Genomic DNA, 27,949 nt, shown 5'->3' with positions numbered 1-27,949 from the left:
ATCACCATGGCGACGGGGGAATGCTGTTACCCTGGTGATGGGGCGGGGAAGGAGAGGTGCTATCACCATGGTGACAGGGGAATGCTGTTACTCCGGTGATGGGGTAGGGAAGGAGAGGTGCTATCACCATGGCGACGGGGGAATGCTGTTACCCTGGTGATGGGGTGGGGAAGGAGAGGTGCTATCACCATGGCGACGGGGGAATGCCGTCACTCTAGTAACGAGGCGGAGGGCCATGGCTGGGCCCCAGGGCCCGCAGGCGGCAAGCGGAGCAGGCAGTCTCCGTACGGCGCAGGCGGAGGCGGGCCACTCTCTGCGCAGCCCCCGAGACGCCGAGGAAGGGCGGGACAAGCCGGCTCTGCACCCAGCGCTGCGGCGCCACGCCGGAAGTGCCCTGCTGCCCGCAGCCAACATGGCGGATGCGGCTACCCGTCACTGGCGGCTGCCTTGTGTTTTCCGGTGCGTTGGGCGGGCGGGCCAGCACGTGGCGGTGACGTGCGGCGCCGTTACCGCGCGCATGCGCCCGAGCGGGAGCTAGAAGCCGGTGGCAGCGCAGGATGTCGGCGCAGGGCGATTGCGAGTTCCTGGTGAAGCGGGCCCGGGACCTGGTGCAGGGGGACCTGTGGGCGGCCAAGGCCTGGCTCATCACGGCGCGGAGCCTCTACCCGGCCGACTTCAACATCCAGGTCAGGGCGGCTGCCCGCGCCCCCTGTCCCCACAGTGCCTTGCGGCCGCCTCAGCCTCGCTCGCGCCTCGCGCCCCCGGCCCCCACAGTGCCTTGCGGCCGCCTCAGCCTCGCTCGCGCCTCGCGCCCCCTGCCCCCACAGTGCCGCGCGGCCGCCTCAGCCTCGCGTGCGGCTCGCGCCCCTTGCCCCCAGTGCCTTGCGGCCGCCTCACTTCTGCGTCCGGCCCGCGCCCCTTGCCCACAGTGCCTTGCGGCTGCCTCACACCTGCGTGCGGCCCGCGCCTCGCGCCCCCTGCCCACAATGCCTTGCGGCTGCCTCACACCTGCGTGCGGCCCGCGCCTCGCGACCCTTGCCCACAATGTCTTGCGGCCGGCTCAGCCTCATGTGCAGCATGTGTCTCGCGCCCCTCCCCCCTGCGTGGGATGGTCCAGTGACCTGCCCCCCCCCCAACGCTGCCCCACATCCCCTGGGGACTGGGGATCCCGGCTGCGGGGCTGTCCCTGTGGCCTCGGACACCCGCTTGTGGCTGAGCCGGGCTCCCCCTGCGCAGGGATGCTGGGTGAGTTGTCCAAGGCGAATGGGCTAAGCCCCCGGGCTGCTCTGGCAGGGCGGTGGTGGGAGCCACGCCCACTAGGGTTTGATGTGGGTTCATTGACATGCATGGACTTGGCATCCTCAGTTGGTTTACTTCCAGCTCTCATTGGTGTCCTATGCTCTGGGAGATGGGACCCTTGCAGGGTTGGGGCCTTATGTTGTATCATGCAAGCAAGGTAGTAACAAACCTCAACAGGCCTTTATTTATCAAAGGTGAAACCTCTTGACAAAGCTGCTGCTGCTGCTCCCCTCTGTAGCTCTCACTCAGGCCTGGCCCATCTCTTCCCCCCTCCTTCCTGTTTCCTGTGCTTCCCAACAGTCAGTGCTCCCAGTTCTAATAAATACAAGCAGCATCTAAAAAACCACACCTTAGTCATACAAGACTACCCTGAAAAGTAGAAGCCTATACTTCAGAAGCGATAGTCCAGAGCACTTGATTTATGGAGACAAAAAAAGTTTCAGTCCTGGTCAGCTCAAATACTTTCCTTTCTCTTCACCTTTCAGTACAACAAAATTCCAGTCTGGTGAAACAAAAACACAAATGGACTAATGGAGCAATAAGCGATTAATGATGGCATGGTGTGCTGGCTAGTACTTCATTTTGTTCCCATAATGTCAAAGAAGGTTCAGCTGTACAAACTCATACATGACACAATTCCTTAACACTTTCAGACTGTAACAAAATATAAATATTGCCAAGATCTATTTGAATTACAGGATGATTGTCAAAAATTGCCATGGAAAATTGTGGGAACGTAATAATGGATCTTCTTATTTGCAGTAATAAAGTCCATTATTACTTTTCCACTGTTGGCTGCCTGGAGTGGAGGGTAGGGGCCTAAGGTTGATGGATAGGAACATGGGGCTTTCACTGTTGATTGCCCGGGGCCTAGGAACAGCACTGTAGCTATGTTGGTGTATCTCCATTATATAGATGCAGCCTGTGCTGACAGATGGAAAAAATCCTTCTATATTGGAGAAACTGAAACTAGGGTGATGGAAGCATTTTTCCATCAGTCTACTTGCCTCCATACTCGGGTTTAGGTCTGCTTAACCACATAGCTTGGGGTGTATACGGATTTTTCAAACTTGAGGGACATAACTATATTAATTTAAATTTATAAGTGTAGATGTGGCCTCATTCGTTAGGATGGTCTCAGTTGGATATGCACTCTTTTTGCTTCTGTCAAGCTTGTCTTCTAATTGCATTGTCAAGGCAAATAATCAAGGTTCTATTTAATTTTTTAAAAATTTAACAAACTAGGGAATTCCATAGAAAATCTCCACTAAGAAGAGAGAGCCCTAATCCTGCAAACACTTAAGCATGTGCTTGACTTTAGTAGATGTGCTGGTGCTAAAAATGAAGCATGTTCATAAGTGTTTGCATATGGCAAAGGCTATAGAGTGAAGCATAGATACATGAGGAAATGCCAAAGTTAACGTCACTTAAAGAATGCTGCCGTTGTGTGCATGTGGTAGTTTTCAAACTTTTTCATAACATGACTCAGAAAAGAGTGTCATTGACCACCTTCCCAGCTATTCCCAGTTGCATGGCCCCACTAGCTTGCTGGTTTATGAACAAGTAACATTCCTGTGACAATTACAGCAACAGTTTCCAAACAAAAGTAATATTTAAGAAGTAACTATTGCACTTTTTATTAAATCTAGCAATGAGGAAGGAACAGTCCTCTGCAGGCCCCCAGCAAATGGTTCACAGATGTGTGTTCGGAATCTCTGCAATCTTTACTTATATCATTGCGAACTCATTTTTCTCTAAGGCATTTGCATCATTAATATTTAGATGGAGAGACTGCAGCAAATGAGTTGGTGTGGTACATAGTGAATGAGGTGATGGGACTGGTCATCCCTTCCTCCTCGTAGTTCAGATTCTGTTGAATTACAATAGTGTAAATCTAGATTAAATCTTTTAACATACACCATACATGTACACCAAGTGTACCTGGCTGTGAGTTGAATTGCACATGAGGTACAGTACAGAGGCAGATTTCACTCATTTGAGAGGATAAAACATTTATTCATAAAAATCCAAGTACATTAATGTGCACTGACAAAGTAAAATTTGTCACATTTAGTTGACTGTGCATCCCTCATCTTCATTTCTAATACATTATTTACAAATATGGCACTGCTGCCTTGTTCTCTGTACATGTCTAGTTTGCACACTGAATGAGGCATTGGTTCTGTGGAAAAAACAGCATGTGATCATATAGTACAAATGGCATGTTGTAGTGCATACATTCAGTGGTAGAGAGTTAACTGTAACTTTAATATTTTTTGACTTCAGAGAATTTGTGCCAACTTCTCAGCTGGTATAAATTGACATACCTCCCCTTTCAAGTCAAAGGAAGGCTGTTGATTTACACCAGTGAAATGTCTGGCACTTTAACTTTGCACACTTGAATAACCTTTTTACCATTATTTGATAATAAAATGTGCACAGCTTCATAAATGTATGTGGTGGTTTACAGAAGATTTAAAGACTAGGACTTACCTTCCCCATGAGCTCACAGTTTAACTCCGACAAATATGATATACAGGTCAAGGGTGAAGAAGCAAGAATGCCTGGACTCAGTGAGGAGTTCAACCTAGAAAATTTTCAGAGAAGTGAGATTGAAAGAGGGATTTGAAGGAGGAGAGAATGGGTACTTGGATATGCAAGAAACTGATCAGATTTCTTCAGCAGAAAATTACAAGTGTTCCAAACTCCAAATAGGGTAGAAGTATCAGAATCCATCAGGTGAAGATGGATGTTATGCTCAACTTGTACAGATATTGTCATGTTAAAGATCATGGTTTTGGTTTGCTTTTTAAAATCTTCCTACAATTAAAAATGAAAACTTTGTAAAAGTTTAATTGCTTTTGGCATTTCACTCAGCAAAGACCATAAAAATAGGTTAGTCAGTTTCGCTACTTGTGTATATTTGTATGGTGTAAAGTCAGCTTTTTGTGTCTCCCTCACTGACACAATGCAGCACTGTTTTGGTTTAAAGCTTTGCAGCAGGATGATTATTTGTATAAAAATAACCTTTTTCCAATGGTGTTTTCAATTATTTACATTGGCCTTAAGTGTTGTCAAAACTTAAACCAATTTGAGTAGTTTTTCTGGGAGTAAACTTACTTGGGTAATTGATGGAGTTCATTGTATTGCCATTGCTTGTTTTTATTTTAAAGAAGATAAAATACATAGCAGTTAAATTAATATGTTCGTATGGTTACAAATATTTACCATCAGTTTTTAGTTTCTGAATTGAGTATGGTTTGTAGTACTTTCAGTATTTACTATTCAAATATGGGCACATTAAGACAAGTTAGTGGCAGCTTTCAATATGGAAGAAGTAAATGGGTACTCGAGTATATACAGTGTGATTAATGTTCCATTCTCCGTTGATTTAGTATGAAATGTACACCATTGAGAGGAATGCTGAGCGGACAGCATCCGCTGGCAGGCTGTTATATGACATGTAAGTAACAGAAATGCTTTTGTGTTGTTATCTTTTGGAATTGTACTGTAAATGTAGCTGAACACAGAACTCTAGAAACGTTCCACTTGTCTTTTTCCATGCTGTATAGCACAGTACTTAGATTTTCAGAGGGGATCTTCAGAGATGCAATACTATTATGTTATTTCTATAGGCAAACTAGACAAATCTTACTAATCTTTTAAAAACAAAATCAGCCATGAAAGCAAAATGTTCACTTGCTTTTCTCCATACAGGTGCCTTCATAGCAAGCTTTCTGTTTTAAACTGAATTTGGGATTTTTTTTACCTGACCCTTTATTCCAGGTTTGTGAATTTTCCAGACCAACCAATGGTATGGCGGGAGATTAATGTTATTACATCAGCATTAAGGAATGACTCGCAGGATAAGCAGACTCAGTTCTTAAGAGGTAAGGACTCTGTCACCTGAGGGAGGTGGAATCTAGTGGGAATATAAGAAGAAATCCTCAGGTTTCACAGCTGACTTGGAAGCTGCATCTTAGTCTGATGAACTATCTGTTGGTCTGTTGGATACAGTGACTCTCAGCCACAGAGACTCGCACTGTTAGGCTTAGGAGACACATGTAGAAGCAGGGCAGGGAGCTGGAATACTGTGAGAAGTGCAGCTACTGGCTCTTTTACCCTGTCAGGATCCCTTGCCAGAAAACAACTTATTGTTGGCTGGCAGAGGTTTGGTGACCAACAGGTAGCTTGTGAAATTGGGACTTGAGTCTGATGAACCAAATGTAGTTTTCTGGCTGGGTACATGCATCAGAGCAGTAAGTGAAGGCTGTGGAGCTGGGTCATATAGAACAGCTTGTATAGTGAGTACGGAACCAAATGTTCGTAAACGCCTCATGAGAATGTATGTGAGTAAACATGTAGAGCTCTTATTTTTAGCTAGACGCGTCGGTTCTTTTTTACTCATTTTCTCATTTCCCACAATTCTTTGCCATGCCTTGTAATGACACAAGCAAGCCACCAATAAATAAATTGAATGGCTATCATTTGTTGATGATAATGAGACATTCCTGGAAATTGACCCTCTTAAGGGAGAAATAAAGGATGTAGAATCATAGAACCAGTGGGTTAGAAGGGACCGTAAGGGTCATCTAGCTCAGTGTTTCTCAACCTTTTTTTTATAAAGTACATTTTTTTTTTAAACCAGTACCTACAGGTTTTTAGACACGCAATTTTTTTCTACTATTGCAACATGTTTGCTTAAGCAACTTAATCATAGCTGGGTGGGCGATTAAATTTTTGGATGTAAAGTACAAAAATAAAGCGCTGTAAAACTTAAAACAAAAATTCAGGTTTTGGTTGTGTTGACATCCCCCACCCCCCCGACTTCTCTCAAGTACCTCTAAGGGTACTTGTACCACTTGTTGAGAAACACTGATCTCTCCTAACTCTCTGCCAAGATGCATAATTTGTTGTGTCTAAGCCATGCAGGACAAATGGCTATCCAGCCTTTTTGAAAACCTCCACTGAAGGAGATTACATGTCTACATGTTCACTCTCATACATTCTCCATTGTCCTATTGTTCTCACAGGTAGGATGTTTGTCCTGAGACTTAATTTATATCTGTTCTGCTGTAACTTCAACCTTTTGCCTCTTGTCCTGCCCTTTGAGGCAAACAAGAGCAACTTTTCTCCATCTTTTTATGGTCTCCTTTCAGATATTTGAAGATTGCTCTCATGTCACCCCCTCAAATCTCTTCTTTTCCAAACTAAACATACCCGGTACCTTCAGTCTTTTCTCATATGGCTGCATTCCATCCCTTTGATCTTCTTTGTCGCTTTCCTATGGATCCTTTCCAGTTCCTCCACATCCTTTGTATAGTTTGGTGACCAAAATTGGACATAGTGCCGCAACTGAGACCTAACCAGCACCAAATAGAGTGGTATTGTCCCTTCTTGTGACATGCATGTTATGTCTCTGTTAATGTAACCCAAAATTGCATTTGTATTTTTGCGAGAGCATTGTATTGCTGACTCATATGACATGCTATTGTCTCATATAAATAAATTAATTATCTACATGCAACATTCATTCTTAAAAATCTCAAAGGGAATTCTTCATGAGGCTGCCATCTGTCTTAACAAATTATTTTGCTGTCACTGTTCCCAGGCATTACTATAAAGTTTTTAAGTTTTCTAAATTGTTTTTAAAGGAACTTTTATTAACCAAGCACTTTACCCTGAAATATACTTAGAAGAAAATGTATATTGTTCTCACGTAGATAAGGGTGCCATTTCTATTGCAACAACTATGCTGTACTATGATAGCGCACTACAGCATGACTTTTGTCATTGTGAATTACAAGGCAGCATTGATCTTTTGCTCTTTTCCCTGTCCCAGTTCAGATTGGTTTTTATTTCAATAGCTATTTTTTTTTAGGTTTATTTGAGACCCTTCCTGGTCGAGTTCAGTGTGAAATGTTACTAAAGGCCACAGAGCAGTGTTTTAATACACTAGAAAGGGCAGAAATGCTATTGCTGCTTCTACGACGCTTCCCAGAGACTGTGGTGCAGCATGGGGTAAGAGAAAACTTCGCTCCTTTTCCACTGTTAACAGTCTTATCAGTCCATACCTTTGTGTCCACCTTATGTGCATTGTCAGATGAGTGTAAGTTTTTTTAAACTCCAGAATTGCTGATGACATTTCAGGCAACTGTCATACCTTCAGGCACCAACTGAAAGATAGAAGGATTACATTAACCCAAGAAAACAAAGCAGTCTCTCTTTTTTGTAGAGTCCATATGTAAAAAGTAAGCCAGAATAGTATAAAAAGAGATTGTACTCTCATGTTAAAATGAAATGTAGTTTACTAGAAAATGATACTGCATCACTGCTTTGTCAGTTACTTCTTACAGTAGACTTCCGATAATCCGGCACCTTTTGGACCTAGGTGGTGCTGGATTATCAGATTTGCTGGAGAATCAGGAGGTCAGGTACAGCTGCACAGCTTAACAGCTGGCCAGGACACAATCTCCCTCCCTCTTCCTTCCCCTTCACATCTCTCTCCTCCTTGCTGTAACCTGATCCTTTTCCCCCTCCCCTCCCCTTTCCCCTTCACTGAAGCAAAATGCTCTTCTCCATACCGTAACACGATCCCACTCCCTCCCCTCCTCCCCGAACTTTATGCTCCCTCTGGTTACAGCCAGCACCTACGCTGAGCAGCAGGCTTTTTAATCAGCTGGTCAGGAGCGCTTGGCATTTTGATGCGGGAGTATCGGGAGTGCCGAACAGTTGGATGCCGGACTATCGGAGTTTTACTGTGTTTAGTAGAAGAGAGAGACAGTGAGCTTACTGAAATATATCCTGCAGTATATTTTTGCTTTTGGATTTGTCTCCTGATACTGACTTCACATATACTAAAACATTACTGTTTAATTGTAAAGTGTAAATGAAAATTACCCGGCATACTAATCTCAGGTCATGATGGAACGCTAGTGATGTGAGAATGTTTGCTCAATTGCTTTGAGGTACTGAAGGTACTGAGTAGACACTCATTTTAATCCCTTACACAGGTGGGCCTTGGAGAAACTTTATTAGAGGCTGAAAATATTGAGGACCAAGAATCCCCGGTCAATTGCTTTAGGAAATTATTTGGTAAGAAAATACAAGTGTGTCTGTTTTATTATAAAATTGAATGGCAAAGCTTGGTATCATTTAAGAACTCTTCAGCCTCAGGTGGTGTTGAAAAAAATCTTTTAAATTTAATGACGTGTGTGAAATGAGTTGGCAGTCCTTAAAGTGGATGTGTGGAGAACTCTTGGATTAGCTGTCACACAAATTTGGCTACTGTTAGTATACCATCTGTTTGCTGAAATGGTGCACTGAATTCTAGGGTACTGTATACTCATGGAAGCCAGCACTTAGGACTTATTTTATGTTGGGGAAATTTTCTAAACAGTTTTAAAACCGTTTAGAGTCATAGTGGACACCCAGTTTAAAACAGCCTGACCCAGTTTTGCTGATGTGGTTTCAAGACCGTCTGGCCTTGGAACAGATTCAGAAAAAAATCAGGCCACCTTCAGCCAAGTCTGCTCTATGGTTCAAGTTGATTTGAAAATCATTGGAGGCTCAACTACTTTAAAAACTGGGCAACAACTGGACAGCATCCGAAGGCATTTAGTGGCTAACTGCTGTGGTGTACTAAAAACTGCATTGATATGACACTTTCACTTTAAGGCTTGCAGGCTAGATAGCTGTATAAGAAAGTCCATAATCTGGATAGTTAGTCTTCAGAAAGCAGCCTTTGTCTCTCTCTGTTTTGGGATTTTCCTGTGTTATTCTGAATTCTAAAAAATAAAGCAGTATTACATTGCAGCCTTCCAGCAAAAGTGTTTTATATTTTTATTAGATTGTTCTGTGTGTATGCCATGAAGATATTTGGCTGGACAGAAGATTCTGGAAACTTGCATTGTTTGAGTTTGAATTCTTTATGTAGCCAGAACAAGTAACAGAAAAAATAAACCGTTTGCTTTTTTCATCTCTTAGTCTGTGATGTTCTTCCTCTAATCATTAACAACCCTGATGTTCGGCTACCTGCCAGTTTGCTGTATAAGTACTTAAACAAAGCAGCAGAATTTTATATTAATTATGTAACTAGATCTACACAACCCGAAAACCAATATCAAGGTAAGAGCATCTTTAACAAATTATGTTAAAATCCTCTTAGATTAGTGTACCTGAATAAGGTATTCATTTTATGGAATATCTGCCACTAAATTGGGGTAATAAAATCATTTTACAGTTGTACTGAATCTTTCCTTTGATTTCAGAATGCTAAATAATCCTCCGAACATGCCTATAAGGAGGGTAAAAGATAAGAGGTCATTATATCCACTAATGAAATGCAGCCACTTCAGTAAAATAATGCAGCAGATACTTAATGGCCCTTTCAAGGCCCCAAAGCAGTTGAGGCTATGAAAGAGATTCATGTCCATTTGAAACTGTTTTTTTGTTTGTTTTTGTTTTTTAAGGCTAGCAAAATATCATTACCTGTGTTGAAACTTAGCTATGTGCATCATACCAGGTTAATTCCCTAACTCTTTACAAATCAGTCTCCACTTTTGACATATTTTGAGTGGGGCTATGAAGCAATTTTTACTTTGTTTGCTTTTCTGCACAACATAATACATTCCTGTCCTTCATTATCCAAGCATTATGCACGAAGTGAGACTAGCAAATATGGGAGGGTTAACAAGGTGATTGTAAGTCATGCATATTTCATTACTGCCTCATTTTCCATAAATGTGTGTGGGCAAGGGGAATCTAGTCTCCTTCCTTAGTCTCCGCTGTAGTAGTAGTAGTGCCCAGCTGCTTGTTACAATGAGCCATAGTAATTGGTATATTTGTTTATAACTAGATCTCTTCCTTACAAACAGACTTTTTTTTAAAGAAGCTGATATTTTCCTTTTCCTGTGTATTGTCCCCTACCTAGAATTCTTTTGGCTGCTGACTCATGGGGCTAAAAGTGTTAGTCAGTTCCCCTTTTTGAAGTTTAAGCCTTCAAACTGGCATGCTCAGCAGTACAGTTCCCCTAATAGGACGCGGACTTTTTGGCTTATTAGGAAGAAAAAAATATCATCTGCTAAATTCCAACACCTGCATGTTCTGTAGCATCTGTGGTTTCCTGGGAGGTTCCTAGTCCAAAGACTAACCAGACTGGCCACTGCTGTGCTTGTCCACGGGGTGGTGTGCAGATGAAACAGCGATGGACCTTATTGAAAAATAATTGTAATAGAATTCTTCTGCTGCTTAGAACTTAAGGCCAAATGTAAAATAAATGATCATACAACTGCCTTTGGAGTATGTTTGATACAAGTTAAGAAAGATACAGAGATCTAAGACAGATGAGATGTCTTTCTTCTTTATTCTAGGTTCACAAGATACCTCTGATCTCATGTCCCCCAGCAAACGTAGCTCTCAGAAGTACGTAATAGAAGGTCTGACTGAGAAATCGTCCCAAATTACAGACCCGTGGGAGAGGCTGTTTAAGATATTGTCTGTCGTGGGAATGAGATGTGAATGGCAGATGGATAAAGGAAGAAGGTGAGAAATGTGTAATTTTTCCTCCTAAGAGAGTTTGGCTTTTCAGTTCTTCAATAAGCTGGACTATAGAACAAGTTGAATTTTAAGTTGTGCTGTATAATTTCAGCCCAGTATATTTCTCAAAAGCATACAACCCATAACATATCTGCCAGGACTCTGTAAACATTGCCCACATAAGAAATGACTCAGTTGCGTGATCTACACTAACACCACCACTAGGTTGGTGCTGACAGACATGAGCAATGGATACAGCCAAACTTCTTCATTAACATTCCCAAGGCACGAATGCTGAATTGCAAATGGAGACCAGAACAAACTGCATTCATCGCTGTATGTAGACAGTGCATTTGCCCTTGTTTACACTGGCATTAAAGTATGTTCTGTATCAGTTTACCTTCACCTGTCGCTTGTTGTTTCCAGTACATGATTTACTGGTGTAGCCAGCACTTATGTTTTTTTCCCTTGTCTGCTAAATACATTAGTATCCCTCTTATCTGGTGAGAGGAAAGACTTTCCAGGTTTTCCTAGGAAGTGCAAGTGCTAGAGTTATGTGGATCTTTGATTGTTGCTCACTAATTTTGTCTGATTGTCTGCTGAATACATGTTATTTCCTCCTAGAGTAGCAAGAGACGGTAACGTCCTTTTCGTCCCCTTCCCACTCCCCATCTTACTAATACATTTGAAATGTTATTTACATTTGCATTTCTTGAGTTTAGAAGTCTTTCATGTCTTTTTTTTTTTTTTTTTTTTTTTTTTGTCTTTGACTATGTCTCTTATCTTGTAGAAGTTTTGGTGATATTTTACACAGAATGAAAGACCTCTGCAGATATATCAGTAATTTTGATAACGAAGCCCATGCTAAGTATAAGAATCAAGTAGTGTATTCCACCATGCTGGTCTTCTTTAAGAATGCATTCCAGTATGTCAACAGCATCCAGCCGTCTCTCTTCCAAGGTCAGTTTTTAAAACACGAATGAATAAAGATCTTTCAGATGTAAACAATATAAAAATCTTTCTGGAACCGCTGTTGTAAGCTTTAGAAATTATTTCTGGTCACTGTAAATGTCTTAGCCTAAATCTCTACCTGTGGGTTGTATCTGACATATCTTCTAGTGCTGTACTTGAAGGTGAGATCCAACCTCTTTTCCCCTTTAACTATTGTTCATAATGTTCTCAAACTTACTCCATTCATCTGAAGAAGTGGGTTGTGCCCATAAAAGCTCATGATACCATCTACATCAGTGGTCCCCAACTGTTTGAAGCTGCCGGGCGCCAGGGGGCGTGGCCATTCGCCTACCAGGCGCCAGAGGGCGGGGACACTTGTGCACCTGGGGGCGGGGCCGCGCATACGCCACACCCCCATGAGCCACGTGCCTCGGGCCAGCAACCCTATGCGCCACGTGGCCACAGGTGGTGTCGCCCATTTGCAGCAAGCCTGGGGCCAGCGTCCTGCAGAGCCACGTGCCCAAAGCCGGCACCCCCCCGCCCCCCATAGCTGCGTACCTGGGAGCGGGGATGCCAATTTGCCTCGCTCCCGGGGCTGGGGTGGCCAATTCGCCATGCGTCCAGGGCTGGCGCTCCTCATGCGCCGTGCACCCGGGGCTCGGGCGGCCAATTCACCGCGCTCCCGGGGCCGGTGCTCTCCGTGCGCCTGGGGCTGGCTCCAGCACCACGCATGCACCGCATGCCTGGGGCGGGGTCAGCCCCGAGCACTTGGCGGGCGCACACAAATGCCCCCGCGGGTGCCATGGCACTCGCGGGCACCGTGTTGGGGACCACTGATCTACATGTTTTGTTAGTCTCTAAGGTGCTGCAGGACCAGTCATTGTTCAGTTTTTTTCAGTTACAGACTAACATGGCTATCCTGAGACGACTGAAAAATAGGACACTCATAAATCAGGAAAGGTATAGTTAATGCTAGGGTGACGATATTTCCCTGTGCTGAATGCAGGACACCTGGTAAAATTACTGGTATCCAAGCAAGTTCAACTGCAATCAGTCAGAACTATGCAGTCCAAACATTCAGACTAGCGTCAGGTTGACCAAGCTCCTGTTCAAAAGAAATACAGGTTGAAACTGCCTGACCCAGGACTTCTTGGTCTGGCAACATCCTCCTGGCAGGACCACAGATGTTGCTGGAGCAGAGAGCCCCTGGGGCTAGCCAGGGAGGCCAGCAGTGGGGTTAGCTGCCATGAGGGGAGGCTGGTGGCCCCCAGGGAAAGCCCAAAGGTCAGCAGCAGAGGGGCTGGAATTGACCATCCCTGATCTGGCAAACTCCCTCAGTCTTTAAGGCTTTTAGGGTTCACAGGGGGAGAAGTTACTCACTTTCACCCTCTCCACCCACTGGGCTCCCAAGATGGATCCACTGTCCTGGTGCCTGATATTGTGTCTTCCCGAGGCAAAGGGTCATGTGCCCATCCTAGCTTTCTGCCAGAGTTCACACCGGAACATGGTCAGCAGCCGCCGTTGGCACGGTGTGGGAGGGAAGGAACTGGAGCTGCTTCCAGCATCATCAGAAGCGGGAGAAGGGATGACCTGGCCTGTGTCCCTGTAGAGTTTATCTCTTTCCCCTTGCCTCTCCATGGCTGGGAGCAGCTTGTCCCTTCCCACTTACACTGTGTTAAAGGCAGCTAACGCTTCCAGGCTGCTACAGCTACAGACATTACCCAGCTGCCTCCTGTCCCCAGCTACTGTGCGAGTAGACAGGGACTAACCCCTAAGGCTGTAGGGAAACGTGGCTCAAGAGGTGGCTCAGCAGGAGAGGGCCGTAAGGGATGAATTAGCCCTGTGCTCCCTGGGGGCAGAACACAAAGTGGGTGAAGAGGGTGCTAGTCCCCTGCCCCGGAGACTGCTGTGGAGCCTGCAGATTCAGGATGTGAACCGGCTCAAAGTTCCCCCACCTCCCCCACCACTCCATAACTTGGCTGAGAGGCTTCCCCATGCTGATTTCTGCCAAGCCATCTAATACCGGTGCGGTGTGGTGCAGCACACTATGGCACATGGAGGTAATTCTTCCCTACCTCAGTTTTACAAATGACTAAACTTCAGCACCGAGACCTTAAATGACTTGCTGGGGACACGCAGAAACTCTGTGGCACACCTGGAAGTAGGATTCAGATGGCCTGACTCCCACTGCTATCCTTTACCCACAGCTAAGCTTCTTTGGGGAGCCAGTCACGAGAAGGGGGAGAGGATATTGGCAGCCAGCTAAAAGCTTGATCCCACACATTTGAAGGCAGCAGGAGGAGGCCCATAAGCAAGCGCTTTACTAAGGAAAGCTTGCAATGAAACAACTGCATTCCTCTTTTGAGGCTTCAGTGGCCATCAAGACTCTGCTCTGTTTTCCCGTGAAGAGTTCTTTGGGAATTTTTCTTTGGTTGCTGCTTTTAGGGCTGCTGGCCAACTGAAACAAATGACTGGTGTTATTTAATGATTGCTTTTAATTGAAAGTTAATGATGCTTGAAGACAAAATACTTAGAACTCTAGCTTGTCTTGTGACTGCTCCATTAGAAGGGGATTCCAAGATCTTCTGAGAGCTTTGAGCAAATCCCCATGACTTCTGGCAGAGGATACGATACATCTCCCTTCAAAGCAAGTTCTATCATTGTGTCAATGTGTAAAATAAGCTGGCAATTTGTTGAATTACTTTACATTCTTCTGCCCAACAAGCAAGAGTAATAAACCTCGAGGCAGGCAAATGGTCATTTAGTTCAGTTTAGAGCAAATTTTAATTTCATTTTTAAATATAGGGCCAAATGCACCAAATCAAGTTCCGTTGGTTCTCCTTGAGGATGTGTCCAGTGTTTATGGTGATGCAGATATTGATCGCAACAAGCACATACATAAAAAGAGGAAACTTGCAGAAGGAAGGGAGAAGACAATGGTAACTCTTTTAGACTATTCCATTCTTAAGAGAAACACTATCACTATTTGAATATGAAATATTAGGAATTTATGTTTATGACCAAAATATGCCAGGAAGGAGACTTCTGGTTAGAAGGAAGAACAAAATAATTTTACTGGCAATACTGCAGTGTGCTAGTATCACGTGAAAGTAGTTGAACTGAGATGATTTGCTACTTGTTTGTTTCCAGGCAGGAATTGCACAGGTAAAATGCCACTGCATAACAGCCTGACCTGGCTTGTAATAACCGCTATGCATGTGCTCTGTCTCTTTCATAAGAGACAAATACTATTTCATGGAATTACATCGCTGGTAAAAGTGCACGTTTTTAGAACAGTTACATCTGATTTGCAGCAGGCCAGGATGGCTTTGGATTGACTGAGAAGGTTTAAATTTTATTTACTTCAGTAATTATTTTACTGTAATCTGGGTCACAATATCACAGTTGGACCAATGAGTGATGGAGTGAACTCTTTAGAGATGCTGTTTTAAGATGACGTGGCACTTGGGACCTTGATAGCTTATTTTTAGAGTACAATGCCAAATTCTTTCACTATTTTTCATTTTTACTGAGTTAGTAATATTTAATATATAACTAATGCTAAGTGTAGAAATAGTGAGAAGTCTAATTTGAAGATATTTGTACTGGGGTTACCTGCTTCGAAGCCTATTCACAGTGTTGCAGAAGTTCCACAAGGTTCTTTTGAAAAACATGTAATTAATGACGGCGAAATGTTTTGTCTATACTGATCCTCAAGCAGAGTTCGGATGATGAAGACCCTGCTGGGAAGGGGAGAAGTCGTCACATCACAATAAATAAGACAGACCTTGCAAACTCTATTGAAGTTCTAGAGAGCTTTAAACTGGCAAGAGAGAGCTGGGATCTTCTTTATTCTCTGGAATCACTCGATAAAGGTGAGGATGATTGCAGGTAGTTCTGTTTACAGTTCCTTGCTATAGATGTGAATTGTTTTACTGTTAAAATACAGTTCCGGTATTTCTGTAATTTCCCACTATTTTGGAAGCCTAGATGGTTTGAGTCTGAATTAAGACAGGAAGCTTTATTAATGGTCTTGGAATCTGGTTTATTAGTTTTTTCTGCATCCTCCATACTTCTGTGCTCATTCATTCATCTTTCCTCGAAAGCCACGTTTGCCTATGGTAGCGCATAGGGAGTAGTAGAAGAGAAAGAGAGGTGGGAGAACATAGTACCAAATGGATTCCAAAACCTTAAAGGTTTGTCCGTCTGGTAAAGACACACAAGTTGACAGGAGAGCGCTAGTGTGGAGATATTACCTGAAGATTTCCATGTAACAGATAATTTCTTCAACAATTGTTTCTATGAAGATACTTACCGGGTCCTTTTTTCTCCTGACTATCATGGTTGTTTGGGGAAAAAAAAAGAAAAAGCTTATATTACAAATATTACTAGTCAGCTGTATTTAGACAGGGTGAATACTCTTGTCCTGACAAACAACATGATCAATAGAAAAATAGTAGATTAGAAAAGGTCCCACATTTGAAATATTTTTGTCCTCTTACTTTTTCATTCTTATTATTAGAGGCTTTTTAAACCAAAGCTTTGCAATGCTTCCCTTCCTAAGACTATTTTTTTGATTGTGTTCACAGAATTCACAAGAATTTGCTTGTCATGGAAAACAGATACCTGGCTTTGGTTACGAATCTTCCTAACGGATATGATAATTTACCAGGTAAATGAAAGAATGAGATTTAGATTTTGCATGGCCTAATGTATCTGTGTAAGGGATCAAAGAGGCAGCTCTACGTTCCTTTCTCTAGTGCACCCTTTTAGGTTTCAGGCCCTGTATCTTCTCTCCTCTCAAGGTGGAATCCCTCAATTCTCCTATCCGCAAACCAGGTCCATGGCCTATAAACCCCCTTGTTTACCAACAACCCCAGCCCTCTCTCACCACAGCAGTTTGGGGCCAGGTGAGAAGCGCCAACTGCAGCCAGCACAGCCAGAGGAGGGGTACATGTCCACCAACTGGGGGACAGACACACACACACACACACAAGCAGACAAACTGTAAGGTCCTTTTCTCCACCCCTGCTCCTTGCTGGCCCAGTGGGGTATTAGCTGTTCCGGTCCCCATCTCTGGCCCTTTGCTGCCCCCCTCTGGTCATTCTACAGTATAACTTCCTATCAGACTACTCCTTTTCCATTTTATGAACAACAATAACATTCCAGGCACATCTCTTTGTCTTGGCAGATCCAAATCCTGACCTTGTTTTCAGTTAGGATAAGATGAAGCTGCCTACCAAATTTGGTTTCCTAGCTCTTACTGTTTAGGTGGAGTCCTTGAACAAACAGACTTTCAGACATGCATTTCTAAAATACATAGTAAGATAAGTGCATATAATCCTTGATTTATGATGGCACAGCTATATTGGTTTACAAAAAAAATCACACTCCTAACCAAAGTAGGAGGCAACAACATACAGCGGCAGGCGGCTCCCCAGGAGCCAGTGCATTCTGGGAGCCAGCTTTTATGGAGCTTTTATCATGGAGGTTAGGTCCATAAAAGGCTATTGGCCAGGGGATAGAAATGGTGTCCCTGGCCTCTGTGTGTCAGATGCTGGAGATGGATGGCAGGAGACAAATCGCTTGATCATTGTCTTCGGTCCACCCCCTCCGGGGCACCTGGTGCTGGCCACTGTCAGCAGACAGGCTACTGGGCTAGATGGACCTTTGGTCTGACCCAGTACGGCCATTCTTGTGTGTGTACCTGGAGCCTGCACGTAATCATGAACGTTAACCGATAAGCCCAGGCTCATTGGTTAACCATTTACATGGTTACACTTGCAAATCTGTAGTTTGTGGCCCCAGATTACCTGGATGATGCTTCTGTATGCTAGGAACTGTCCGTTTCCCCAGGTCTTGCAGAGGAGTTGCTGGTTCTGGAAATGGTAAACCCTGCTGAGGAAGCCTTGTTTCGTGAGGCGTATGAGTTGACATCTTTCCTCACTGCTGACCATAGGTTAAAGTGCCAAACTGATACACCAGAGACACAGTCATGTGATCATGCACTGAGAACACTTGGGTCCTTTGGGTTTTGGCTGGAATTCTTCAAGACTGGAGTCCACAAATACCTGATTAGAAATAGCCGTTTGGTCTTGTTCCTGAAATAATCCCGGCAGCTTTGACTTCTTAGGCTACCGGTCATCTCAATATAGGGGTAAATTGGGGCCAAGTAACTAAAATATTGGGGTACCTGCTGGATTTGAGAGTTTAAAAACAGCAATTTAGGTGTAAAAATGTTTGTATAAAAATGAAGATTGAATAGTCCCCCTTTTGGATTTAACACAAGGAGTCTTGTCCACTGTTATGCTTGTTCAGTAAATCACTCCGTTCTTCAGGCAGCCTGCCATAAAAAAAAGTTTTTAAATTTTAAAATAATTTAAAATCTGTCCTCCCAGTACAGGCAGGTGAACGTCTAATGAGTAATTGAGAGAGACTTCCAATAAAGCAGGTACACAAATTGTGTACGCAAGAACAGAGAGAGAATGAGACAAATATATATATTTAAGAGTGTAATTATTTTTCACAAATTAGGCCTATATCTTTCCTTGTCATTAGCTCACAAATGTACCCCTCTCCTATTAGGTCATAGCTTAATTATCATGCCATTTTGAAATCTACAGTACTCAGATTTGTCTCCAAAATTGAGGTTATCTAAGGTAGGATTAGCAACTTTATTTCCCTGTAAAGTGTGTGTGAGAAGTTTCTGTTTAATTTTTTTAAAGGGTCAGTATAAAAAAGCAGTGACCAGCCTACATCATTTAGCAGCTCTTCAGGGATCTCATTCTCAGCAGCAGATCACAGGCCAAGGATCATTCCTAGAGACTCAGAGAGCACTTATCCAGTTAGCCACGTGCCACTTTGCTCTTGGAGAATACAGAGTAAGTACAGCGTATGGGCCCCTCTTCCCACCTTCCTCTGGACTGCTAGCCCTGCATAGGGGCTCTAAGCTTTCCTGCTTCCAGCAGGAGATCAGACCTGCCACCTGAAGCCAGAAGGGCACTGCATGGGCGGAGATGCCCCTGAATGCATGGCAGAGCTGCCAAATGTGTCTCATGTGAAAGCAGTTCTGTTTGGCCGCGTGTCTGAGCTGGGAATGCCCGTGCTGCCAAACGTTTGCGCTACTTGTTAGATTAACCTTAATTTTAAATCCCCTTCCTTTTTAAATGGTAGGTTTGATAATTGCAACCTTTGTCTAAGGATTCTGATGTTTATTGTTGCCATATATCCTTTCCTGTAGTTTTTAGTGCTGATCACATGGAAGTGATTAAGGGTATGCTAGGGTGGGGGTGGAGAGCTGGCTGGTGATAAAAGGGTTATTGGAAACCTAATCTTACTTTTTGGAATATGATAATAGAAATGAGTTGCCACCTGACATCTCAGCAAACCTGGAGAATCAGATTGGCTGGCACGACTTCTTAATACAGTTTAGCTTTGGAATATGTATTTTATACTGTATTATTATTACTACGGTAGTGCATAGAGAGTGCAGCCAACATGAGGCCCTGGGTGCTGTGCAGGATACAAATGCAGTATTATTCCCTGTCCCAAAAAACTTAGTCTAAACAGACAAGACAGACCTAAAGTAAAGTGACTTGGCCAAGGTCACATGGCAGGTCGGTGGTGAATCTGAGTAAAAGCCAGATTACCTGATTCCCATCCTACACCCTCTCCACTGGCCCCTGTTTCTCCTCTACAGATAAGGATTTCTAATGAAAGCAGGGTTCTTTAAAATGTTTTCATCTGATTTTACATCCCTCTTGTGTACTTTGATTTCTTAGTAAATTCGGAGAAGGGTTTACAGCATTCCTGCAAGTGCTATCAAATTGCAGTTTTGACTTTTGGGGGATAACTTCTCTAAAGAGGGACTGAAAAAGCCTTAATTTAATTAAAAGCTTTCAGAAACAATGAAAACATTTTGAACTCTAAAAGTAAATTTGCTTTAAAATGGAATATTTCTGTACTTTGACGTGAAAAGCACAATGAAAGAACTAAGCATCTTCTCTTAAAGGGAGTAATTTCATCAATTCACGTTACAGTTTTTTCTCTTTGTCCAGACAAATTAGATTAGTTTGCTCACTATTCCATTATATATAAATTCTGTTAGGTAGAGAAGTTCTTCTGTGTTGCCATTTCGGCAGCCTACTGCAAGCTTTCTAAATCATCATTCTGTTGCTAATAAATCTGGATTTAATTGTACATTAATAATCTTGAGAGTCTAAATCTTTGTTATTGTCTCTTATAGTTGACATGTGAAAAAGTACTTGACCTCATGTGCTACATGGTGCTTCCTATACAAGAAGGTGGTGTAAAACAAGAGGAGCAGCCTAAAGTGAAGACTAAATTCAGGAAAGGTATGGGGATTTTGGGGGTTTCACTTCTAAACAGCTGTCTAGAGAGAGCTTGAGAGTGGGGCAGGAATTGTGAGATTCCCACTGACATAAATTATAGTAAAATCTTTACACTGCTCTGGACAGTGTTTCAATATGCACGTTGTATGTATGTTAGTCACTAATATATATGCATTAAGCTTTCGGAGTTTTCCTTATGTTGCATAGTACAGGCAGTCCCCGGGTTACATGGATCCTACTTACATCGGATCCCTACTTACAAACGGGGTGAGGCAACCCCGCACTAGCTGCTTCCCCCCAGCAGACCAGGGAGACGCGAAGCTAGCGCCCCTCCCAGCAGATCAGGGAGACGCGGAGCAGCTTTTCTCAGCAGACACCTCAGCTTGAGAATAAAGGACTGAGGGAAGTGAGGTGTGGGAGAATAAAACTGAGCTCTGGAGAAATGTTTGGCTAGAGTTTCCCCTACAATATGTACCAGTTCCGACTTACAAACAAATTCAACTTAAGAACAAACCTACAGTCCCTATCTTGTACGTAACCCGGGGACTGCCTGTAGTGTGAAAGTTCTGATGTCAATGGGAGAGTATTGGTTTCACCTTGTCCCAGGACAAATCTTATTGTACTCAGCTCAGTTTTAGAACACCCTTGTCTGTAACCTAAAGAAAACAAGCTGTACATTAGTGTTGTGGAAAGAGATGGTGTTCCTTATCCTCCTTTGTCTTTGGTAAATGCTTTGTCGTGAACAGGATGTGACTCTGTAGCAGAATACATAGTCACAGCACAAGAAAGGAGAAAAGACAGGCTTTTAAAAATTACTGAACATTTTAATCAGTCTGATTGTGCCTCCTGCTTCCCATTCTGACTTGTTAATCAAAATGACAGGATTATATAACACGCATAATCATGTAATAGAATTTCTCTATTACAGGTTCTGATCTAAAACTTTGGCCATGTACCAGTAAAGCTATTATGCCATATTGCCTCCATTTATTGCTGGCTTGTTTCAAGGTAAGTTAGAGTCAAAGATCCATATTCTGTGTGCATATTAGACCTAAATTATCCTGCACTGTTCCCAAAATTATGGGGCACTACCCTCTTCTTGCCCACATCTAGTACAGTACATTGGTAACTGTTATCTTCGTGCTACTCACTTAATTCGGTCTGGATAGAGCTTTTGGCAGTTGGGGGACCCTGAGGCTTTTTGTACCCAGGTAAACATGACAGGTGGTTTGTTTGCATCAGAGGGTAGTTTTTATTCTTTGTATTGGGAGGGAATGACTGTCCTCTTTCCCTCTCCTTTTGGAATGGGGAAGAAGTGACTAACTTAGGAGAGGCTGAATTCCTCATGCTAGCAACTCTAAACAGCAACTAGCTGCCCTCCCGCTTGACCGAGTATCTGGCTGTACTCAGTCTGTGCCACTCTTTGTTTTGGACACTGGGTGTAGTCTTTTGTTTTGATGTTACTGATCTGTACAGTGAATCTTTTTTTGTTTTTATTTTATAGCTGAGAGCTTTCACAGATAGCAGAGATGATATGGCTTTGGGTCATGTGGTTGTGTTGCTTCAGCATGAATGGCCAAGGGGGGAGAACTTGTTCCTGAAAGCCATCAACAAAATCTGTCAGCAGGGAAATTTCCAGTATGAGAATTTTTTCAACTATGTTACAAGTATCCTTGTATCGGTGCAACAAAAAAACTCAAACAAAACAAAACAAAAAAAACCCCAAAGGCCTCCAAAAACAGAATCTTCTTTATTTGCTTTTCCAATATACCCACTTCATTTATTTACATATTATACAAATCTCTTGTAGTCATTGGGAATGCATAACGTACAACTCAGAGTAGAATTGGCTATAAAACAGATGTGTGACTCCTGCTGGTACCTGGAGAATATATATCCCTATATTACTGTCATTCCTCAGTTTAATAAAATGGCTGTTTGTGCTATTTACAAATAAGTGTCCCAGCACTTCCATTACAATCGGGTTACACTGGATCATTAAGCTGGAGTTTTTCAGCTAAAAAATGAAAATTGTGGTATGCATGTTTCAGAGATCCAAAATTGTCACTTTCACTTTGCAGCTGTTTGCAGATTGTGTGGTCATATTTTCAGAATTGGTTGAATGCATGTTTATGCAAAATATGTCAGATACCTGCATAAATCAGGTATGCACATGCATATATGGTCAGCTAAGTGTTATAACTAGACTGATATCTAATTGCAATAATTAAACAATGGGATCTAACTGCAATTATGGATCTCTAACTAAAATTCTGTTCTGGTGTGCAGTAACTATGGGAGATGTTAAGGGAACAAACTAGGGTAGTGTCTTTCAGATTTTGGTCTGTAGTCTTTTGGGGCAATAAATACAATATTTATATTCCAATTAGTTTATAGTTATATGATACAATAGGAAGTAAGCAGTTTTTTAGTAATAGTGTTCTATGGCACTTTTGTATTATCAGTAAGTAGTTTTTAAGTTAGATGTAATTGGGTGTACATAAGACAAATCAGACTCCTGAAAGGTATACAGGGGTCTGGAAAGATTCAGAACCATTGTGTTAAACTATCAACATGTTATTTGTATATCAAAGAACGGTGTGTTAAAGATAGATAACTTTATCTTATTTCTGGCTGACCTTTCATCAGGAATATTATTGCTTCAGTCTTTTTTGTGGGAGATTATGAAGGCCTGTGTGTTTTAACAATTTTTTCTATGAAGTCCTGAACTTTTTCTACAGATATTGATATGCTGGAGGAATTTGCATATTTAAGAACACAAGAAGGAGGAAAGATTCATCTGGAATTGTTGCCAAATCAAGGAATGTTGATCAAGTAAGGGAGAAAAAGATTGTCTATTTCAAATGATCTGAAATGCGTTCTGGTTGTCTGCTTGATGTGATGCTATGGACAGCATGTTTGTGATACAGGTTTTCTAACATCTAAGAGGTCAAACAAGAATATAGGTTTATAGCTGTTCTACCAAATTGAGGTCATCTTGGTGCATTTCAACTTAAAGCTTGTCTAATTGCATTTTTTGAATTTGTGTTGCACTGGAATAACTGGCATTTACCAAGTACTGTATTTTTCATCATGAAACTTGCATGGTAAAAATATCCTTAACTAATTGGGCATCAGCTAGACCATATTAAGAACTATAATTACAATTATTAAGGGGAGAATTGGTTTTATACAGTTTTGAAAGCTCACATGGAGCTCTGTATAAATTACACTCAGAGTAAACTTAATTATCCACTGGCTTCAGACAGAGGTTTTTTCATCTCCTCTGAGCTCGCATGCTAAGCAGAATCCAGCTTGCTTATTACAGAGTGCTGCAGGAAATCATTTAGGTGATTCAGTAGGAAGCAAACTTCCCTTTGAGTCAGACTGGACCAGGTCTCTTAGCAAGGTCTTGGAGGCAGAAGTGCCCTTGAAGGTCCAGAAACTTGGTCATAAAGAGCCATTGTCACTTCTACAAATGTTGAGGTGTTAAAACCTCATGTCCTGGGCAAGTTCCAATGTGTTCAGCGATGTTCTGGCTACTAAAGTTCCCACTACTGATGGGTTTTGAAAAACAGATGCTTAAAGTTAGATCACTAAGTCCATGGTAAAGTCTGGCCTGATTTTCAAAAGTGCTGTGCATCCAGGAGCTCCTGCTGAAGTCAACTGGACCTGAGAGTCCTTAAAACTTACACACATACTGAACGGTTGGCCTGAGGTGGTGTATTGTACCCAGTTATTTGTGGTGCCTGCATCAGCCAAGTGGAAACCTGATGGTAGCCCATCATCAAAATAAATCCAGTAGGTTCTGGTCAAGGTTATGGGCTAGGAATGATGTCATCTGCCTTTTTCCTCTGTGATGTGCCCCCTGGTGGCTTTTGCATACATTCCTTTACCTCTGACACTAGATTATCTGCAGTGATGGGAGTTCAACCACTGAGTTCTTCAAGCTCCACTGTAGGTAAATCCTCCTTCATAATTGTACCGTTTCCTGCATCCACTGAGTGCAAAAGTGACCTGTTAGGAAAGGGGAAAATGGGACTGTCTGACAAGGAAAGAGTTACTAATTTTAGGTTCTTTTTCAAAATCCGGTTTTGTCACTTTTGACTTGATTTGTTTTTTTCTTCTTTACTCCCAAACATATAGTTGAGTAAAATCTCATTCCTAGTGTAAATTGAAACAGATCTTAAAGTTATAACCTTATTATAATAATATATGCTTATCTCATAGAGCTGGAAGGGACCTTGAGAGGTCATTGAGTCCAGTCACCTGCCCTCACAGCAGGACTACATATCATCCCTGACAGATTTGCCCCAGATCCCTAAATGGCCTCCACAAGGATTGAATTTGTAACCCTGGGTTTAGCAGGCCAGTGCTCAAACCACTGAGCTATCCCTGCTCCCCACTGAGATTTCTTTACTTGACTCTAGAGTTTATCCAATCATTTCCATCTTGATCTTGTGGTTTTTATTTCTTACTTACCAAATTTGACAGATCCTCAGTTTTATTTTGTTCTATTAGCTGTTTACTAGTCAGCATCTTAATAATCTTGAACAGTCACTTCTCATTTAATATCAGATAGCAAGAATCAAGTTTCTAAATCTGGAATGTGCCTGGAATGTCACACAGTTTAACAGTTTTTGCTTTGCATTGGTGTATCTCACTGCCATTTTCTATCCAATATTTTAAAAAAACGAAGATGTCTCTTGTTAAAGTATCACATTTTCTTGGTGACACTTCACAATTTGTTACAAATACAGGTATGCATTAAGGAACATGTTTAGAAATCATTGCTTTTTGTGTTTAAACAATATTGTGTAGAGACACAACTGCAGTTGCAGTCTTTTAATGATGTACTTTTAGGCAGCCAGATTGCAAAATGTTGTATGCCTTTGTGCATGCGTTTAGCCCTGATAATAGCTCTTGTAAGCAGCAGCAAAGTAACGAGTGAAAAGAACCAGTTTCCAGTCCTGCTCTGCACAAAATACTGGACCAAATTTTTAGCCGTTCTCAGCACTCAGGAGTTTTCATTGTCCTAATGTAATTTCTTACTGTTCTCAGTGTCATCTTGAAAATCTAGCCCCACTGGTGGGCGCTGAGCACTTTTGAAAACTTTGTCCCACTAAAAATCTTTGTGGACCGGTTATTTCAGGCCATGGTGGTCTAACTTTGTTGCTATTCAGCAGAAAAGTAACTCCCTCCTGGCATGGTGGAGTGTGGGTGTGTTAGCGTGATGGAGAAGCGGCTGTGACCTTTTCACTGCCCATTATTTAACCTGGACGGTTGGTCTTCCAGTTCTTCTCTCTTTGGAGAGCTGTTGTGCAGCGCTGGGGAGTCAGTGTGGTTGTTTGAATGCTGCTGTTTGCTGTTTTTTAAAGGACTTCTAGCCCTTCCCTGGGGTTACTGCAGCAGGAGTTCTTACCTGTACTCCAGCCCAGCATGCAGACTGCTGACAGGTACCAAGTGGAAACCCCTGCTCATAGTGTGCCGTGTTTTGTCAACATGTTTTTACTGCCCATGGTTTTCAGCTCTTTTTTATTCATGTTTTTTTTTTTCATTTGTACCTACATTCTTTGGCAAACCATGTTGTACACTTGTAACCTTTTATTTTTTCCATAAGTTGCCAAATGTCTGTATGTTCAACTTAATCACCACTGTAGACTTTAAACAAAAATACAGGGATTTTGATCAGATGATACAGAAGTCCAGTCAGCTTATTAAAATGCTTTTCAAGAGTTTATTACTGCCCCATTGGCTCTACTAGCAATAACTTTTCTTCAACCAAAGTGGTTGCTGGTCAGAATTTTATCTTGCTGTTAGTGAAAAATAGTCACCTCTGCCAAATGCTGTAAATAATATTCAGCGCTGCTAGTTTGGTATCGACTATTTTGTGATCTTGATGGCTGCTCTGCGCTGAAAACTTACCCTGGCATAGCTGTCTCTCTCAGGAGTGTGAAAAATACACATTCCTAAGTGGTGTAGGGAAGCCGACCTGATGCCTGGTGCAGACAGCACTATGTCCACGGAAGAGTTCTATCAACCTAGCTCCCTCCTGGGAGAGGCGGATGAACTACAACTCCAGCACTCCTCCCAACACAGCAGGGAGTGCCTGCACTGAACTGCTGAACAGTGGTGCAGCTGAGTGGCTGTAGTTTTAGCAGTAGACATAGCACAGAGCTACTACAATGGGGCACACACTTCTCCTGTCACCCTAGTTACTGCAGCTCCCTGAGAAGTGGCAGCTGTGTCCGTGCAGCTCTCCCACGGCCGGGGCCTTGGGTCAGTATCGCTGTTGCTCTCAGTGGAGTGGATTTTTCACACCCTTGAGCGAGGTGGTGACACTGATCTAGGTCTATAGCATAGACCAGTGTGTGTAGCTCGCAGCTGTTATAAAGGCTTGTGAGGGAATGAGAACGGAAAGCAGGATTGTCCCAAAAACAATGTTCAGTACCGCTGGTTCGCATTTTAGCACCTGCCTCCCATTGGCATTAGGGTCATAAGATTTCCATCTTAAAGTCATTGTCCACTATATTAAGTTGCTGTCTGGATATTGGTTCCCTCAAAGCAGTGTTCTAGCAGAGCCAAATGCTATTTGTGTAATGTTTAAAATACTCTATTTTTAATGTAACTGCTGAGGAAGTTTTCTCTCTGCTTTGAGAGGAGTGATTTTGTTGATGCAGATATTCAGTATAGGAGAAAATATTTAAATAGTTGGGTTTGGTTTAGGACAGTGATTCATTGGGGGTTTAATTTCTGGATCATTCTTTTTAGCTGATCCCTCCCCCAATTTTCCTCACTTTAATTGATTTTGCTCCCAGTCCCTCCCTGTGCTCTGAACTCCAGCAGTTCGCTGACTGAGCCAACTTACGCTGAGGCATTTGCTAGACAGCAGCTCCCTCCAGGCAGACTGTCCTATCCAAAAAGCCCAGTGCCAGTAATGCTTGAAATCCCAGGCTCAAGGGTTAGAGCATGGGTGTCAGTTCAGGACAGTAGGGCTTTGAAATGGTGTAAAGGGAAGTGGGTGGTTGAGGTGCCAGAGCAAATAGAGACCTCAGCGTAGCAGGCTAACAGCTGATATCACATGAGCTAGAACCACATTAGTTGCAGCAGTACCAGAACTGGTGTGCTTGCCAAGTACTAGTCTTGGACTTGATCACCGCCTGGAAGCTGTCCGACAACTCCACAGAGAATTAGTGGCACAGGAAACTAATTATCTGACTTGGTGCTGAATTCACTTTGATACTAGATATAAGGCATACACTGCCTCTTGGGTTAGAAAACATGGCCACTCTTCCCCCAATGAGTTCAGATATGAAAGGTAGATGTTATACGTTGGGCCTTAATATACACAGCACAACTTGGAAGTCTACTGCTCAGATCAATTTTTTGCTTTTGTCGTCTTTTGTTTCCTTGATGACTTTAGGCATCACACAGTAACCCGGGGAATAACCAAAGGGGTGAAAGAGGATTTCCGCTTGGCTATGGAGCGTCAGGTCTCACGCTGCGGAGAGAATCTGATGGTGGTATTACACAGATTCTGCATTAATGAGAAGATACTATTACTTCAGACACTATCTTGAGGGGCATGGACAGTGTAACAGGAGGTCTTGCTGAGAAAGCAAAGAGGGCTATATTTATAGACTCTAAACGCAGCATTGCTGTAGCAATGGGACTGTTGTAAAATAATCATGTTGACGATGTTCTGGGACTCAGTCTTTGCTGCTTGTCCTGGATTATATAAACTAACTTTCTCTTACGCTGGTAGGTCAGACAAACCTTTTATAAATAAATCATTTTGAAAATTCTTCTTT

At 42.6% G+C, this 27,949-nt stretch overlaps 1 protein-coding gene across 6 annotated transcripts; it reads left to right on the top strand.

Annotated features, from left to right (window-relative positions):
- The first annotated feature begins 88 nt into the window (after nt 1-88).
- Nucleotides 89-27,943, top strand: INTS10 (integrator complex subunit 10). 6 transcript variants are annotated; one of them, XM_075929283.1, is made up of 18 exons: nt 89-686; nt 4,695-4,762; nt 5,086-5,189; nt 7,181-7,320; nt 8,313-8,394; nt 9,286-9,426; nt 10,671-10,842; nt 11,627-11,796; nt 14,593-14,726; nt 15,509-15,662; nt 16,377-16,459; nt 18,513-18,668; nt 20,033-20,141; nt 21,067-21,146; nt 21,643-21,805; nt 22,880-22,973; nt 25,517-25,594; nt 27,562-27,943. In XM_075929283.1, exons 1-18 carry the CDS (start codon nt 558-560, stop codon nt 27,716-27,718), a joined length of 2,214 nt encoding a protein of 737 aa, XP_075785398.1. In that variant the 5' UTR covers nt 89-557; the 3' UTR covers nt 27,719-27,943. The 6 variants fall into 6 exon arrangements, with proteins under 6 accessions (XP_075785398.1, XP_075785397.1, XP_075785396.1 ...); XM_075929282.1 differs by having other exon boundaries at nt 15,506-15,662; XM_075929281.1 differs by having other exon boundaries at nt 90-686; nt 15,497-15,662.
- The last annotated feature ends 6 nt before the right edge of the window (nt 27,944-27,949 follow it).

This window comes from Pelodiscus sinensis, chromosome 5 (assembly GCF_049634645.1).
Source record: "Pelodiscus sinensis isolate JC-2024 chromosome 5, ASM4963464v1, whole genome shotgun sequence".
Lineage (NCBI taxonomy): Eukaryota > Metazoa > Chordata > Testudines > Trionychidae > Pelodiscus > Pelodiscus sinensis.
Note: the sequence above shows the minus strand (reverse complement) of the source record. Positions and strands in the feature narration are given on the sequence as shown.